The following is an 18,147-nucleotide window of genomic DNA, read 5'->3' as shown; positions in this document are numbered from 1 at the left end:
ATAGTTCTAGACTCTTCTACCACTTTCATACACATTATATTTAAGAATATTCTAGAAATTTGTAGCAATTTCAACAATTATCAATACTATACCAGCAAAAAAATAGTCCAAGAGAGTTCAACATAATTTACTTTTTATTTTTCTCAAAGAAAAAGAATAAAAAGGTAATAACAAGGGTGTTTCATTTAGATTGACAACCAAAATTATCACCTAAGAAGAATTAGGATGAAGTTTATTACTCCCTCCGCCCCAAATTATTTGTCGCAATGGCCCACCTTACACATATTAAGAAACAGTAAAAAATAAAAGAGAGAGAATGATGAATTTACCAAATTATCCTGATTAACTATTGCTGTATTTGAAACAACATTAATATTAAGTGAGAAAAAAATAAATTAAGAGTATTTATTAGAGGGTACAATTGAAAGATTAAATATAAAATTGCATTGGTAATGTAAAGTGACAGGTGTTTTGGGACAATTTTTTTTTCCAAATGTGACATTTATTTTAGGACAAAGGGAGTAATAAAAGTGGATTAAGAAAGATGCAAATGAGTTTTGAGAATTAGACCAAAATACAATGTAAAAGAACCTTCTGCCTCATAAATAAACCTTATCAAGTAAAATCCAATGAGATAAAACCTTGACGAATGGAACAAGAGTGCAAAGATAAGACAATGATTTACATGAAAATAACCAAATTAGTAAAAGCTCCAACAATAATTTTGTAGTGAAGAAATGCAAGGAATAGTCTAATAACCGATAGGATGACTTAAAGTAGCTCGAGTTTCTAAAATTTGTGCCTCTTGTTGAGTGATACTCTCCAAAACAGCTTCAGAGGAAGCCAATTGATGCTTCAGGTCCTTCACATGCTCAGTTAAGATGTGTTTCGAGTCCAACAACTTTTGCAATGCAGCTTGAGAGACTTGTAAACCTGGAAACAAAACACGCTTTTCGATAACATCCAACCATTCCTTATCAAAAGGAAATCTGCGTGCGTCTTGCAATAATTCAACAAATTCAGAGTGACTTGAGCCTAACACATCCAACACACTATGTGTTTGCAGAAATTTCAATAGCTCAGCTAGAAAGTTGTAGGCACAACCCTTGTATCTATTACTAAGTGAAGTGTCCCTTAAAAAAACAGAAGGATGCTTCACAAGGAAATCAGTCAACAAAGACAAGTTCTCATGATGCAAATGTTTCTTCAAGACTAGTTGCTCAAGTTCCTCCGGGACAAGCAAAGTAGAACTAAAATCTTCTTCAGAAGAGTCTCCTAAAAGTGTAAGAAAGAATAATTATGCATATTTGAGCACAACAAAATTAATTAAAAACAAAATGAAGCAATAAAATACCTTGAGAAGGTGTTGAAGGAAATTGAGATGCAAAAGAAGAGAGCTTAGATTTGGATACTATTATTTCGTTATCATTAGGAATCTGTTCCTCAATAAGTGAACTTACTTTCATCAAAGCATGATCATCATTTAGAGAGACTGAACATAATGAGGAAAATAAGAGAGTTCAAAATCAAAAGGGTGGTGAGGTAACATAAGAAAAGAAAATTGATCCAAAAAGGATTCACCTTGATTATTAGTCTGAGATGTTTCCCGTGAGTCTCCAAGATCAACATCTTCAAGGGTAAGAGGCCCAGTTGTTGAATGTGAAAAAGAAGGTAAGTCTATTTGGCCAGGATCATGTTCCTATACATATTAAGGAGTTGAAAACAAAAGAATTAGACGTTTTAGGCCTGAACAAATTACTGAGAACAAATATATAAATCAAAAACTTATGATATATAAATTTTAAAGCTTGGCTCCTTTTATACAATAAACTCACTTGTGGAGATGTTTTACGCTCAGAAGTAACTAATGGACCGGATGACGAACGAAGTGATTTTGAATGAGTTAAGGATGTTCCTGTCTTAGCATTAATTGATGTAGTTCCTTCATCAACTAGTATCTCAGTACCCTACTTAAATTAAAAAAATAATGTTTAAATTTTTTGCGAAAAAGAGTGAAAAAAAATATAAGCAACATAGGGGAAATACCTTTTGCTTAGGAGCAACAGGTGACTCATTCTTTGTTTCTAAAATTGTATGAGATTCTCCAAGTGATTGTTGTTGGTTCATCAACTCCTATAAAACAAGCATAATGTTAAGTTATCTTGAGCTATTTTTAACATCCATTACTAACTTACTAAGACCAGCAAGTTATTACTTCAAAATTGGATGGCAATATTGCTACAGACGGTATCTCTAAATTAGGAACTTCTTCAACAAAATCATCCCCTATCTGCAAAGAAAAAAAAATGTTCTATTCAAATGTGTTGTTGATTGTATTAACTTATGGTAATCTTGAATCAATATATTCGTATTCACCTGTGGATATGTCAACTCGTATTCTGATGTTGCTTCATCGTCAATCTTAGAGGGAAAACTTTCCCTTTCTTTGTAGCTTTCGTACTCGTTTATTAATCGATTAAATAGATCATATAAATAATCATTCTCTAGCAAAATATTATATATATATATATATATATATATATATATATATATATATATATATATATATATATATATATATATATATATATATATATATATATATATATATAAATATTATTAGATAAATGATACTTTAGAAGCTTCAATTTAAAAAAAAAAATTATTTATATACTGAAATTTGGTTATATATATTCTCCGAAATCAAAATATGAGTTTATTTACGGAATTCAAAATCTGACCTACACACAAAATTTTTTTATAGCATATTTTATCATGAGTTCTTTAAGAACATAAGGTCTATAAAAATAAAAAACAAAAAAACATAAATTTGTAAAACCCAAGGTTTGTTATGACCAACGATGCTAGACCAATTAACCTTTGGCAAATCAAATGTTTGAATTTATGATTTTGCAAAAAATTAAAAATAGTGTGTACCTGATATGAAGTCCGAATTGGAAAAAATATCAAAGAAGCCAGGTATTGATGTTGAAGTCAGAGAGAGTTCATGACAATCTTTTACCAAACGATATTGTACTGTTTGAAAAAGAATTCCTTGTGTCTGGAAGAAGCTTGGTAGGTTCACAATTGTTACAAATTTCAAATTTGGAGTATGAACTTTCTCAATTCTCTTACCTTCACAAGTTTTAAATATTTCCTCTAGCTCATCTGCTTCTCTTATGATTAGAACCTGTAACTCAGGAAACTCTTTACATATGGAGTTTGGAAACACATATTTCAACTTATTGCACTTTTCTATAATAAGCACTATTAACTTTGGGAAGCATGTCCCTGAGGACGAAGAATTTGACACATTTTGATTTTCCAAATCATCTTCAATGATATGCTGCAACTCCCCACATTCATTTATTTTTAGATAAATTAATTGTGGTATATATTTTAAGATAGAATTAGAAAAAATCATTTCTAATTTTTCACATCGCACTATTTCTACCTTTGTTAAATTCAGGAGGGAACAAGAATTTTTGAAACCCAAAAAAGGACACAACATGACGTAAACATCCTCCAGGTCAATGTGTTTCAAATCTAAGTTCACTACTTGTTCTTTTACTTCATTAAGACAAACGATACTTTTTACATTGGACTTATTTATCACAAGTCTTTCCAAAGTCAGCAAACTTTCCATGCTCCCACTCAATTCCTGCAATACACAAATATATTTATTTAGTCATATGTGTGGTTACCATGTTTCCTCTAAGTATAAGGCTCTTTTTAATTTATTAGTAGTAATAGTTACTTCTTATGCAAAAGTTGTTTTTAATTAATTATTTAATGGGAAATTTAATTGAAGAACAATTTAAAACAAAAACAATTATAGATATTCAAAATGTTAATAAGTGAGGTCGTGTCCCGTCCCCGTCTCCACCTAAAATCTCCCATATTTTTCGTCTCCATTCTTTGCAACAGAGAATTCGAATAATATATTTGTAACTATTCATAATAGAATTTAATTAAAATATACTAACAGTGTAATGATATTGTATATTATTAACTAATTACAACTTTTGATTTTTTGAAATGTTTGATTTTATTCTTAATTTTCTTTAAAGTAATATATTTGAATGATTATGAAATATTGATGGTGTAAATTTTTAAAATAATTACTTTAAACAAATTATTGCATGTACTCTAATTAATAATTTTAAATATATCAAATTTATTTTCTACAATTTCAATTGTTTATTTATTTTAAAAATATTATATAATATTTTAAATTTATGTGAAATAGTAAAGTATAATTTATATTTAAACATGAAAGTAGTACTACCTATATTCTTAAATATATGATCCAGTGAAATAAATTACAAAAATGAATATTTTGGATATTGTATAAATGTAGTTGGCAATTTGTATAGTTTTATAAATTTAATAATATATATTTATATAAGATTTATATAGCATAGAAAAATTTAAAACAATTAAAAATAAATTGATAAAAATATATAAATGATACACTTTAAAATTTTTAAATAAGACTAATATCATTAATTCAAATCACAGATAATGAGTTTATTTTTTAGTTTTATATATATCAGAAATAATGGTAATTTAACTTGACTTCATTTATAAAATAGGTTATATTTATTGAAAAAATAATTTTTAATATGACCTACGTTTCAAAATTGTTATCATTTTTTTAATTTTGTTCATTTTAAAATAATAATAATTACTTATTTTTATTTTAATTAAAAAATATGTTTTATTTATAAAAAATATCTTATTCAAAATCCTTTAAATCCTTATTATTAGAAGGAAAAAAATTATCAAAACAAATTAACATAATAAGACATAAATCCTCTAAAAACAAATCATTTGAAATATTAAAATAAATAAAAAACTCATAACAAGACATGATATGAAAAGAGAAATACCTTCATGACTATACCATGGATAGATCTTGAAACCAAATGATGAGGTATGAAATCACCAATAGGTTTCATATTTGCAACTTGCAAGCAGTTATTGAGTACAAGTTCTTTCAAAGGTGAACATGTTATGTGATATTGTTTGGGACACATGGCGACTAAACTTGGTAGATTGGAAAGATAGAAACACTCCAATGTAGAAAGATGAAGTTGAATCTCAGTGTCATTTTGAAGATCATCAATGCAGTGTCCAAAAATGTATTCTAATTGTCTGCAATCTTCAATGGAAATCCTTTTCAAATTTGGAAAGACGACGTTGCACAAATTATTGCCATCAGCTATGTCATGATCTCCAGTATCTATTATTATGTGCTTCAATTCATCACAGTTCTTGATTGTCAAAGTTTCCAACAACATTTTTGGAGCAATAGATAGGATAAATACTGATTTTATCTTCTTCAACTGAGTCAACTCAATCTCTTTAACATTGCACAAAAACATTGTCTGTTTTGAAAGACATTGAACACGCTTCCATGTATTTATGTCAAGGCAATATGAATTTGATTCCTGTAATGTAATCCAATTAAAAAATAAAATAAATACATCCTTAATTTCTTTTTCTATAATAAAATGGACACGGGGTTTCATATAAAAAGTAGATGAGATGGTTACCATTAATTTTTTTTGCGGCTGATTCTCATTAACCAATGAGATTTTAGTGCTCGTGGTACTCCTCAATTTCTTCCCACAACAATATATATCAGTCAATGAAAAGAAGTTGCATTTGATATGATCTGATTGTGTTGGTGGCATGGATGATGACCTCTTAATGGACAAAGACTTGGTAGGACTACATTCTGGAAATATGTCAATTAAATTGGGTACACACTGAAGCTCCATAAATTTTAGGGAACCAAGCTTGACATCTTGACCAAATATGTATTCCACCTTATCACAACTTCTCAGTATGATGGATTCTAGTGCCGGAAGATCATCAGCAGAGACAAACGGAAGTATTATTTCAAATTTTGGACACTTCTCGATTTTAAGAAATTTCAGTTTCAGAAACATTTGGTCCCGACTTTTGCTATCATCATCAACTATTATGTATTCAAGATGCTCACAGTCTGTTATATCCAGCAACTCTAGGTTACAAGCAGTTGATAGTTCAAATATTGAGATCAACATTGGGCATCCCACCAATGATACTTCTTTTAGATTGCATAAGTTTAAGTTGCACTTAAATAAGCTTCGAATGTGTTTGCAATCATTGACAAATAGCTTCTCTAAACTCTTAAAACAGTTAAGGGAAAGAGGACCATTGTACAATTCTTCCAAATTTTCCATATTTTTCAAAGTTAGTACAACCAACTTGGAGAAGACATCGGATACTGGAGAATAAGTATGCCTAATGTCAATGAGGCACTTAAATTGTGAAATGCAACTTAAAGAAAGCTCAACCAGATCATTCATACCATGTTCCAATGGAATAATCTCAGGTATGATATTTCTCCATTCTCCCTGGATTCTTTTCAGCTTGAGACTATCGGCTTCTTGCATACAGTACTTGAGTGTTGTCTCAGATAGGAAAGTATCATCCCTGTATTCAGTAGACACATACTTTGACCATGAATCATCATTAAAAGCATAAAAATGATATACATGAAACCTTTGCAGTTTGGGGAAATTTATTTCTCGGCAAAACTCATTAAAACTCTGTATGAAATACAACTCTTCAAGTGATGAGCATTTTCCAATCACTTCAAATGGATTATTCCTTAAAATCTGACACCGTTCCAATTTCAACAATCTTAATTTCTCTAGTTTTGTAATTCCATGTGGCAATTCATTAATCACACAGCCAACCAAATCAAGTGTTTCGAGACTTCGCAAATTTTCCAAGATAGAAATGTCCCACAAAAAAATATATTCAAGGATAATAGATCGAATATTCTTCAACGATTGCATTGATTGAGGTAATGATAGAGTTCCAAAAAAATTATAACCAGTGATTTGAAAAAATCGAAGTCCATTAATATTTTCAAAAAATGTATCTGGTACTTCGATTCCCATTAAAGTATGAGAATTTTCACTCTGATACATGATGACAATCAGAACCTCAAGCTTGGAATCATCAAGCTTCATGGAAAACACATCCTTTGCCTTTCCTTCACATAACAAATATTTAATATTTTTCTTCCTTTCCACCATTGCCTTTTGATTTGTATTATACACTTGTACAGTTTGAATCTCTTCGTTCGCTATCCACTGAGCTGCATCGCGAACCAAATCATGCATTTTCACCAAGACATGCTTTTTCACTCCCCAATGATCAACTTTCAACAATAAACAAGAATCTACGAGTTTATTTTTGTATATAACTACTTGACTTCGAGCATTTTCATAGCTGACATAATCTTCTCCAAAAAGGCCTCCTCCGATGGCAAGTCTAGCTAAGCTTTCATTATGAATAACTTCGTCTTCTCGAAATAAAGAACACAAAAGGAATAAACGCTTCTCCTTTTCATCCTTCATATTATCATAACTAAACTTCAAACATTTATAAATTTCAACACGTTCATCTTCAACACCGGGCATGGACATATGTTTTTGCAAGGAATATAAGGTCATATCCCACTCATCCTGACGTTGTTCACCTTTCAAACTACTGGCAATAACAGCAATGGCAATAGGCAACCTTTTGCATTCATTTGAGATTTTACGACCCTTGTCGAGCAAGTTTTTATTGGAAGTTTCATTTAGATCGGCATACCTTTTGAACATGATCCATGCATCTTCTTCAGATAAGAGATCTAGTTGGATTGTCTTATTGCATACAAATTTTTTGCACACTCGCACATCACGCGTGGTTATAACAATTCTACACCCTTTGCGATTGTCACTGTATGGAATCCCTATTTCATCAAAATTGATATAGCCCCACACATCATCCAGTATTAGAAGAATTTTGTCACCATTGGTTAATCTGCTCCATAATTTTTTGGGTCGATCCGATCCATTACAGTTATCCAAATTCAATCCCAAGGATCCAGCAATATCATCTTGAATCTTTTTGATATCAGGAGAAGATGACACGGTTGTAACAACGCTATAAGTAAAATGGGATGATTGCTTAACAAGTTCCTTAGCCACTTCCTTGATCAATGTAGTTTTTCCCGTGCCTCCCATTCCATGCAGTCCAATTATGTAATTGTTGTCATCTTTGAGTTCATTCAAAAGCTCTATGTATTTTGATTCTCTACTTTTAAAATACACATAGTTTTGAGATGAATGGAGTTCAACACCGGGAAGAATAGCAGGGAGTCCAATTTGAAGTGTCTTTCCATCTTCTATCAATTTTTTAATATATTCCTTCTCATTTGCCAGTACTTTTCCTCTTTTATATCTTGAAAAACAATGAGGACAAAGTTTGAAAAAACATTTTTGTTCTGCTTTGGTGTCTTCTTCAATGAGCCTATCAGCTTCTTTTTCCCAAAAACGAGCAATGTCAGTAACATCTTCCCCATTTCTGACCGCCACATCAATGCGTTGCTTGATAGTTGTTCTTACTGGTTCCAACCTAGTTTTTTCTTCTTCAAAATCCTTAGCAATGCACGTGAAGCAACAAATATACCTTAATTCTGCTGCTATTCGATTTATTAATTTCTCCACATATGACTTTGCCAATTCCGTCAAACAATCCGACATCTATGTAAATTTCAATATATCAAAGTTAGGCATATATGTATGTGTGTATCATATTTGAACATATATTTGAGAAAGTTCAAATAAAGATTCCATTCCATCCAATACTTAAGTTTAAGATCCTCTAAAAAGATTTTTAAATACCTAATTTATCTTTGAAAACGATAAATGTTATGAATAATTGATCATGTAGAAAGGTGGAGTGATGACAGAAAATAGAAATCATATAGAAAATTGAAAATCTAAGAAAAACATTCATGAGATTGGTTTCTACCTCAATCAATGTTTTATTTCTGAACAATCTTTTCCTTTCTCCGCATCAGGTAGCATCTAGGGAGCAAAGGAGCAGTAATCACTGCAATTATTGTCCTACAACAAACAAAAATTTTATAAATTGTTAATGTAAATAATATTCTCCTGTTAGTGTTTCTTACTACTTATAGAAAGCTTTTGGCTTATTTACACAACACCATTCGCTTTCTCGAAACAATCATATAAAAAGAAAACTCTAAGTTGAATTATAAACTCTTAAGCAAATACTCTAAAACTTGTTTACCTTATTTCCTGCACTTTCAGCAAATGCTTAAACTCAAGTAGCTAGTATAAACAATATTCCTCATCTTTGTCAAATTTGCAGCAGCTAGCATTAAAGAGAATAAGGTATAGTGTTCTCTTTAGTTCTGCATCAAACAAAAGGAGCAGAAATTATGTATTAGAAAAAAAAAATTTTCTAACTTTGTTACTTTCTCAAAAAATCATACAAAAATATAAAACCTTATGTTGAATTTTAAACTCTTTAACAATCTAAAACTTGGTTACCTCATTTTCTGCACTTTCCGTGAATGTTCAACTCAAGTAGCTAGTATGATGTTAGAAATTAATAATTTTATAACATATCAACTACTTTACTTGTTGTTGTTATTTTGCTTGTTGTTGTTACTTTAGTTTACTTGTTGTGTTACTTTACTTGTTGTTGCTACTATAACGATTAGATTCTTGTGTGTTAAGCTAGTAAAACTAGACCAAAGTTAGTGATGTCTACTATTTAGAGTATATTTCTTTTGGATTTTATCTCCACTCCAACAAGTAAGCTTATTGCTTGGCTCTATATATTTTGTAATAGTTTTCAGCTCTATGTAATTCAACACATAAGTTTTCTCTCCAACAAAAACTTTATTATTTTGTGCTTTCTATTCTTCAATTCTACATCACTTTACTATCTCTTCTATTTTTCTTACATGGTATCTAGAGCTTCATTGATCTCAACGGGTCTGTGAGGAAAGAAAATCAACAAGAAAAAATTTACAAAATATCTTTAAACATCATAAATGGCTTCCAACAGTAGTTCTTTACCTCCACCTCCTATGTTTGTAGGAGAAAACTATCATTTGTGGACTGCCAAAATGAAATCTTATTTGAGAATTCAAAGTTTATGGGATGTTGTGGATGTTTACGGGTCTGATACCTTTAATGATTATAGGTCTATTTGCTAGGTGGATGTATGTACAAAGCGGTGGCTAAGCTTTTGGCGGGTAGATTGAAAAGAGTGTTGCATTCTTTAATTTCTCCTTGTCAAAGCGCGTTCGTTCTAGGAACACAATCATTGTATGGGGTGTTAGATGCCAATGAGGTAGTGGATGATGCGAGGAAAAAGGTACAAGTTGATCTCTTTTTAAAGTTGGTTTTGAAAAGGCTTACGATAAAGTGAGTTGGATTTTTTTGAGGTACATGTTAAGGAGGATGGGCTTCGGAACCAAATGGAGATGGTGGATGGAGTTATTGATTTTTAATAGCAATATGTCGGTTCTTGTAATTGGTAGTCCAATCAAAGAGTTTGGAGTTTCTAGAGGTCTAAGACAAGGAGACCCATTATCACCTTTTCTTTATGTGATAGTGGCGGAAGGTCTAACGGGCTAGTGAGGAAATCTATCGAGGCTGGGGAGTTTGCGAGACTCGCTATTAATAGGCCTTTGTTGGACGGATATTCTTCAATTTGCAGATGACACTTTAATAGTGGGTGAAGGTTCTTGGAAACAAGGGCTATAAAAGTGGTGCTTCGGGCGTTTGAACTTGTATCGGGTCTTGGTATTAATTACAATAAGAGCAAATTGATTGGAATTAACACTTTAATAATTTTTTGGAGGCTGCTTCTTATTTTCTTTTTTGCAAGGTGGAAGAGAGAAATTTCTATTTTCTTGGCATTCCCGTAGGCTTCAATCCAAGGAAAGAATTGACATGGATCTCTCTTTTATCAAAGATGAAGAATCGTTTGGAAGGGTGGACTAATCGGTTTCTTAACTTGGGAGGTAGGATCACGCTTTTGAAGTCTATTCTGAGCTCCTCGGCAATCTTCACTATGTCTTATTATAAAATGCCAGCGAAAGTGGTGAAAAAGATTACGAGGATTCAAAGTAAATTTTTGTGTGAGGGTGGAGGGGGGGTGGAGGATAGAAGGAAGATTCATTTGGTGTGTTGGAAGGATGACAAATTACCATTTGAGAAAAGGGGATTGGAGGTGAAAAACATTGCTAAGTTCAATTTATCTCTTCTAAACAAATGGAGATGGAGGATTTTGTAAGGTAAAAATTCTCTTTGGTTTGATATTTTACAAGCTCGTTATGGAGATTCATCGTCACAAGTTTTTGGTGGTGGTGATGTAAATATTTCTTCTTCTTTTTCATTTTGGTGGAGAGATATTTTAAAAATAGGAAAAGATTCTTTTCTTGATCCTATAGTGGCTTGTTGTAATTATGTGGTGCATAACGGTTTTAATACCCCTTTTGGTTAGGAAGATATGGAGTGAGATTGATTGTTGGGTAGGTAAATTGGATAGGATGACAGAAGAGTGTTTATTTCCTTTTATGGATTAACACTCCTTTTTTCGGTTTCATAAGGTTAAAGATACTAAGTTAGGAGTAGTTTGGTTTGCCACTTCTTGGGCGATTTAGTTAATGAGGAATGGAGTTTGTTTTCGGTATGAGGCTTGGAGCTTGAACAATACCGTTTGGAACATTAAGCCTTTGGTTTGAAAGTGGTTTAATTGTGGGAAAATTACACACTCCAATTATTCTTTCTACGAGTTTAGTAAGGATTCTTTTTTATTTCTCTCGTAACTCTAATTGGTTAACCTTTCTTTTTTGCCGGGTTATCCCGCTCTTTATATAATCGAGTTGAAGAACCCTTAGTTCTCCTTTTTAATATAGTTCCTTGATTATTCAAAAAAAAAAATTAAAGATAAGGAGAGTATGCTTAGCCAAAAGTCTAGACCAAGATGGTTAGTGGAAAGGGACTCTAATTCTAAATTCTTTGATAAATCAATAAAACAAAAGTTTAGAAAGAATAGTTTGTTAGGTCTCAAAGTGGGAGATGGTTGGGTAGAAAAAGTGGAGGAGGTGAAATTTGAAGTTTTTAATCATTTCCAAAAATGGTTTCATTAAGCTTGTTATAGAAAACCTTCTTTGGAGGGAATCTCTTTTCCTAGTTTGAATAGTGTTGATTGTGCTTTGTTAGAAGAGCCTTTCTCTCTTGAAGATATTAAAGCGGTCATATGGGATAGTGATGGGATAAAAATCCCGGTCCGGATGGTTTCAATTTGAATTTCTATAAAGGAATTTGCGAGATTATTAAGGATGATCTCATGAAGTTCGCAAATGAGTTCTATGTTTGCAAAGGATTATCACATGATATTTGTCTCACAAAAAATGTATTGTATTTACATTATAATTTTAATTTTTTTCTATTATTTCTTATTTTAATAGGTTAACATTGTGTCACTCTCGTCTTTTTATTATAGTATGATAAACTATTATTTTTGTGAGACTATATTTCTCACCCTCTAAAGTCACGTACTATAATCTTTTTATTTCAATTCAATTTATATAATAGGTATGCCACCGCCACCACTCTCGTATAGTTTTTTTTTTTTGTGTAAGCAAGATATATTAATCAAACGGAGAACTAAGGGTTCTCCAACCTGTTTACACGAGGAACGGGAATAACCCGACAAAAAAAATTACAAACCAATTACGGCTACGACAAAAAATGCAAGGGATCCTTGCAAAACTCGTAGAAAGAGTAATTGGGGTGCGTAATTTTCCCGCAAAAAGACCATCTCCACGCCATATGTTTAGCATTCCAAACGATATTATTTTCATTCCAACCATCCTTCCGGAAACAAGCACCATTCCTAACCAACCAAATAGTCCAAGTGGTGGCAAGCCACACCACTCCTAACTTCCTTTGATTAACTTTTTTCCTATGAAAAAACAAGTGCCAATCCATAAAATTCGATAGACACTCACTCTCTACTCTAACCCCTTTACCAACCCAATTAGCTATCTCACTCCAAATATTTTTCACCACCAAACAACCAAAAAATAAATGGGAACTAGATTCCAACCAATTACCACAAAAAAAACAATTTAAATCATCCAAGGGAATTGTTATACCTCTAGCCTTCAACAAATCTTTTACCGGAAGCCTATCACGAAAAAGCCTCCAACCAAAAGCCTTGATTTTGAATGGAACATCCAACTTCCACAACAACTCAAAAGCTCCATCATTCCTATTAGGTGGACCATGATGAATACGAAGATTATTGTAAAAAGTGTAGCAAGATGCCACCGAGAAATCCTTATCCTCGGAATAATCCCACTCAATGAAGTCCTTTCCCCCCTTCCAACCTTTAAAACCCTCCACAAGCCCCAATAAATCCGCAAAATCCGCCTCCATACCGAGCACACCCCTCTCTAACTCCGACACACCGAAATCTCCCCAAACCCACACACCGTCCTTCCAACCTCCCATGGCCGCCACCGACACAAACTTTAATTTAGAAATGTCGTATAAATCCGGGAACAAATCCTTCAAAGAACTAAAGTTCAACCACCTAGCCTCCCAAAAAGGGGTTGCGAAACCATTATGAACGGAGAACCTACAATAATCAACCAAAGGATCACGGAAAGAATAAGTAGAGATTTTAAGAATATCTTTCCACCAAAAAGAGAACTTTGTAGCTTTCTTTTTACTTCCGCCTCCGAACACATTGGAACTCAAATCTCCATACCGCGAGTGCAAAATCTTAAACCACAAAGAGTCTTGACCTTGAATAATCCTCCATCTCCACTTGTTAAGAAGAGCCATATTAAACAAATTAATGTTTTTGACTCCAAGACCCCCTTTATTCATCGGAAGAGTGACATCGTCCCACTTAACCCAATGAATCCTTCTTCTTTCCTCTACACCACCCCATAAAAAATTGCTTTGAATACTTGTAATCCTCATAGCCACTTTTCTCGGAATCTTGTAAAAAGAAAGAGTGAAAATAGCCAAAGAACTCAAAACGGATTTTAGGAGAGTAATCCTACCACCTAAGTTCAAAAACCGATTCTTCCACCCTTCCAACCGGTTCTTTAACTTAGCCAAGAGAGGATCCCACGTCGCTTCTTTTCGCGGATTGAAACCAATAGGAATGCCAAGGAAATAAAAGTTACTATCTTCTAATTTGCAAGAAAAGAGATGAGAGACCGCCTCTAAAAAATGAAAATTAGAATTAATGCCAATCAACTTACTTTTATTGTAATTGATTCCAAGCCCCGACACAATTTCAAAAGCCCGGAGCACCGCCCTTAACGCCCACACATGATTCCAAGAACTCTCCCCGACAATTAACGTATCATCCGCGAATTGAAGCAAATCCACCGAACAAGAACCGTTAATCGAAAAGCTTTGAAAATGCCCCACTTCAATCGATTTTCTCACAAGACCCGCCAATCCCTCCGCCACGATAACAAAAAGAAAAGGAGAAAGAGGGTCTCCTTGTCTTAAACCCCTACTCACCACAAACTCCTTTGTCGGGCAACCATTCACTAACACCGACAAATTACTATTAAAAACAAGCAAATCCATCCATTTTACCCATTTATCTCCAAACCCCATACGCTTTAACATATATCTCAAAAAATTCCAATTTACCTTATCGTAAGCTTTTTCAAAGTCTACTTTGAATAACATGCAATCCTTTCCTTCCTTTCTCGCAAAATCCACCACCTCATTAGCCACCAACACCCCATCTAACAAAAGTCTACCGGGAACGAAAGCACTTTGAGAAGTGGAAATGATAGAATTCAACACTCCTTTCAATCTCCCCGCCAATAATTTAGCCACCACTTTATATATGCAACCAACAAGACAAATGGGTCTATAATCATCTAATCCGATTGGATTGTGAGACTTTGGAATTAGCGTTAAAAAAGAGGAAGTGATTGCCTTAGCAATGGGTTTTCCAAGAAAGAAATAATTGAAGAAATTGATGAAATCTTCTTTAATAAAACTCCAACATTTCTTGATAAAAAGAAAAGAGTAACCATCCGGCCCCGGGCTTTTAGCGTCTCCACATTCCCACACCGCCCTCTTAATTTCGCTTTCAAGGAAAGGATTCTCCAAATTAGTCGCCTCCTCACCACTAATGGACTTGAAGGAAATGCCATCAAGAACCGGCCTCACCTCCTCCGGTTCAATGAATTTATTCCCAAAGTGATTGAAAACCTCCTTCCTAACCTCCTCCACCGATTCCACCAAAGAACCCGATGCAAGAATCGGCCCGATGTGATTATGTCTTCTTTTACTCTTCATCACCTTATGGAAAAAACTACTATTAGCATCACCTTCTTTTAACCATTTCAAACTAGATTTTTGAAGTAGCATGTTCTCTTTAATTCTCAAGTTCCGCCAAAAGCTACTACAAGCCTCTTTCCTAGCCTCCAAGGTTTCTTCAAAAGAATCATGAGAAGAAGAATTAGAAAAAGAAGCTAACCTTTCATCACCAAGATTAATATCCGAGACACCTTTGTCTATTTCCAAGTCAATCTTTCCGAAAATATCCTTGTCCCACTTTTTGAGCTTATCTTTTAAAATTCTAAGTTTCTCTTTCAAGACATAATCGGCTCTTCCATCCACTTGCAAAGCCTTCCACTCTCTTTCCACAAAAGGAATAAAAGTGTCAAAGGAAAACCATTCATTATTGAATTTGAACGGCTTCGGGCCCCAATTGCAATTATCCGACTTGATCCAAATTGGACAATGATCCGAGATATCTCTATCGCCAATCACTTGACCAATAACATCCCAACGATTCACCACCACATTGGAAATCAAGAAGCGGTCTATTCTACTCATGGACTTACCATCTCCACTATACCACGTAAATTTCTTCCCTTTGCACGGTATATCCACCAAGGAACTCTTATGAATAAACTCCGCAAAGAGTTCCGTCTCCTTCTTGTAACTTCCTCCCACTCTTCCTTTTCGTTCTCTACCATTCTTGATAGCATTAAAGTCTCCACCTATAATCCATTCCCCATCGGAGTAAATATTCATCAATTCTAGTAATCTCTCCCACAAGGCCTTCTTCTTACTCAAATCGCACGAAGAATACACATTAACCACATAGTAATTGTCCTCCTTCCAACAAACCTTCAAACCCAAAAAACCTTCCCCCTTAAAACTAAATATAACGTCCATAGTGTTTTTCTTCCAAAGAGTAATCAAACCTCCCGACCTCCCCTCCGAGTTAGAAAAAGAAAAATCAATCTCCGGATGCCTCCAAAAGCTATTAGCAACCCCCTCTAACATATTTGGAATTTTAGTTTCTTGCAAGAAAAAAATATCCGCGTTACCTTTGATAATCAAAGAACTAATTCTCCTTCTTTTGAGCGCATTCGCTCCCCCTCTAATGTTCATGGAACCAATGATCATTGGAACACTTTGTTAAGCTCCTTCCTACACTCCGAGGATTCTTTGTTTCCCTTCCCCAACTCCTCGATCCTCCTAGCAAGATTGTTTCTACCTTCTTCGTCGACCACCCCTAAAGCCACAATCGCTTCCAGTAATTTGTCTCCAACATCCCTTTTAAGGAAATCCCATTGTCTAATATTACTCCTACCAATATCCGACGCCTCTTGTTGGTGCCCATAACATATAGAGGTATCCCTTCCATTAACCGCTACATGATTCATGGCTGAAGTGCACTCTGTACTCAACTGAAGTCCGCTGTACCCGTGAGCGCAGCCGGAGTTTTTGAGTTTCCGCCCCCCTGCCTTGCAGCCAGCTCCCAGTTCATCCAAAGATCTGTACTTGATTTTCTTACTCACAGATTTGTACCCCCCACCCTCCAAAGAACAGCCCACCTTAGATGGCGTAGTTATTTGATATGTGTTCTCATGGTTCTCATAATTTTAGATTTTTTGTGCAGCAAGAATATATTTTGAAATTATTATATGTCAACATGTATTATAGAACATTCTTTTCAAGAATATGAGCTTAACTCACAATTTTTACATGTATTTTGACCTATAAAATTTAAAATATTATTATTTTTATTGAACTATTGATATTTGTCATCCAATACTAATTAATTTGATTGTGACTAATATAATAATTGAACGATTAAAAATTAAAAATAATATATATTATCATAAAAGAAAAATCTTATAAACTCTATAAATAATATTAAATATAATTATATAATAATATTTTAAAATACATTCGACCATCACTATATGATTATATCTACCAAATTTTTAATTAATTTTATGGTCAAAATAGTTTTAAGCACTTATGGTAAAATTAAATTAAGGTTAAATTTTTTTATATATAAACTAAAGATAACTCATTATTATATTTAAACTATGCATTAAAGTTTCTTCTAAAAAACATTTTTTACATTTCTTATAATCATCCGTTCTTTCTTCTATTTTTTAATAATTAACTTATATAAATTTTAATACAATTTTATAAAATAAAAATAAAATTTAACAATAAAAAACAAAACGTAGTCATAAAATAATTAAAACACAATATTGAATAAATTTAAACAAATTTGGATTTGTGCATCGACGGATTTTTATTATTTTTATACTATTATAAGTTCTACCTAATCATTGATGATATATTTAATAATTATTTTAAAAAATAATAATAATCATAAAGTAATTAAAGCTCAACATAAAATAAATTAATATTCTAATTGTAATTCATTTTCTGCAACAAACAAAAGCTGCAGAGATAATAACATTTATGATTTATAGATCTAATATATGTATTAGTGACCCTTTATAAGCTATTAATGTCACCATGTATATATCATTGTTTAAATTGAAGTAGGAAATTGCTTGGAGTTTAAAATCTTGAGGTTTTTTAATATTTATATTTTCATTTTCTTGTTGTAAAGCATAATTTTTGTAACTGAAGTAGCTATTCTGTTATTTTCCTTTTTTTATGCTTGAAATGATAATATATCAAACAAAAACATAAAACTTTAAGTTGAAGAATTATAAACCCTTTTAAATACTCTTAAACGAAAACTCTAAAACTGGGTTACCTTATTTCCTTCACTTTCAGCCAATGCTCAATTTGAATAGCTAGGAAGAACAATCTTCCTGATCTTTTTTGAAGGTGCAGTAGCTAGTATTTGATGATCTGCAACAAAAGAATGTGCATGTGCGATGTAATGATTAATTTGTGATCAAAAAAAGAGGAAGGGTTCAAATAAAGTGAA

At 32.8% G+C, this 18,147-nt stretch overlaps 1 protein-coding gene across 1 annotated transcript; it reads right to left on the bottom strand.

Annotated features, from left to right (window-relative positions):
* Positions 1–647: 647 nt before the first annotated feature.
* On the bottom strand, positions 648–18,070 carry LOC131640805 (uncharacterized). The gene is made up of 13 exons (XM_058911184.1): positions 17,971–18,070; positions 9,148–9,271; positions 8,866–8,960; positions 5,559–8,594; positions 4,893–5,453; positions 2,938–3,661; positions 2,377–2,504; positions 2,216–2,290; positions 2,047–2,133; positions 1,836–1,967; positions 1,582–1,699; positions 1,355–1,492; positions 648–1,275 (listed from the first exon to the last, which is right to left on the bottom strand). Exons 4-13 carry the CDS (start codon positions 8,592–8,594, stop codon positions 752–754), a joined length of 5,523 nt encoding a protein of 1,840 aa, XP_058767167.1. The 5' UTR covers positions 8,866–8,960; positions 9,148–9,271; positions 17,971–18,070; the 3' UTR covers positions 648–751.
* Between the last annotated feature and the right edge of the window lie 77 nt (positions 18,071–18,147).

The sequence above is a fragment of the Vicia villosa genome, unplaced genomic scaffold, assembly GCF_029867415.1.
Source record: "Vicia villosa cultivar HV-30 ecotype Madison, WI unplaced genomic scaffold, Vvil1.0 ctg.003326F_1_1, whole genome shotgun sequence".
In the NCBI taxonomy this organism is placed as follows: domain Eukaryota; kingdom Viridiplantae; phylum Streptophyta; class Magnoliopsida; order Fabales; family Fabaceae; genus Vicia; species Vicia villosa.
This window is presented reverse-complemented; position numbering and strand designations above follow the sequence as displayed.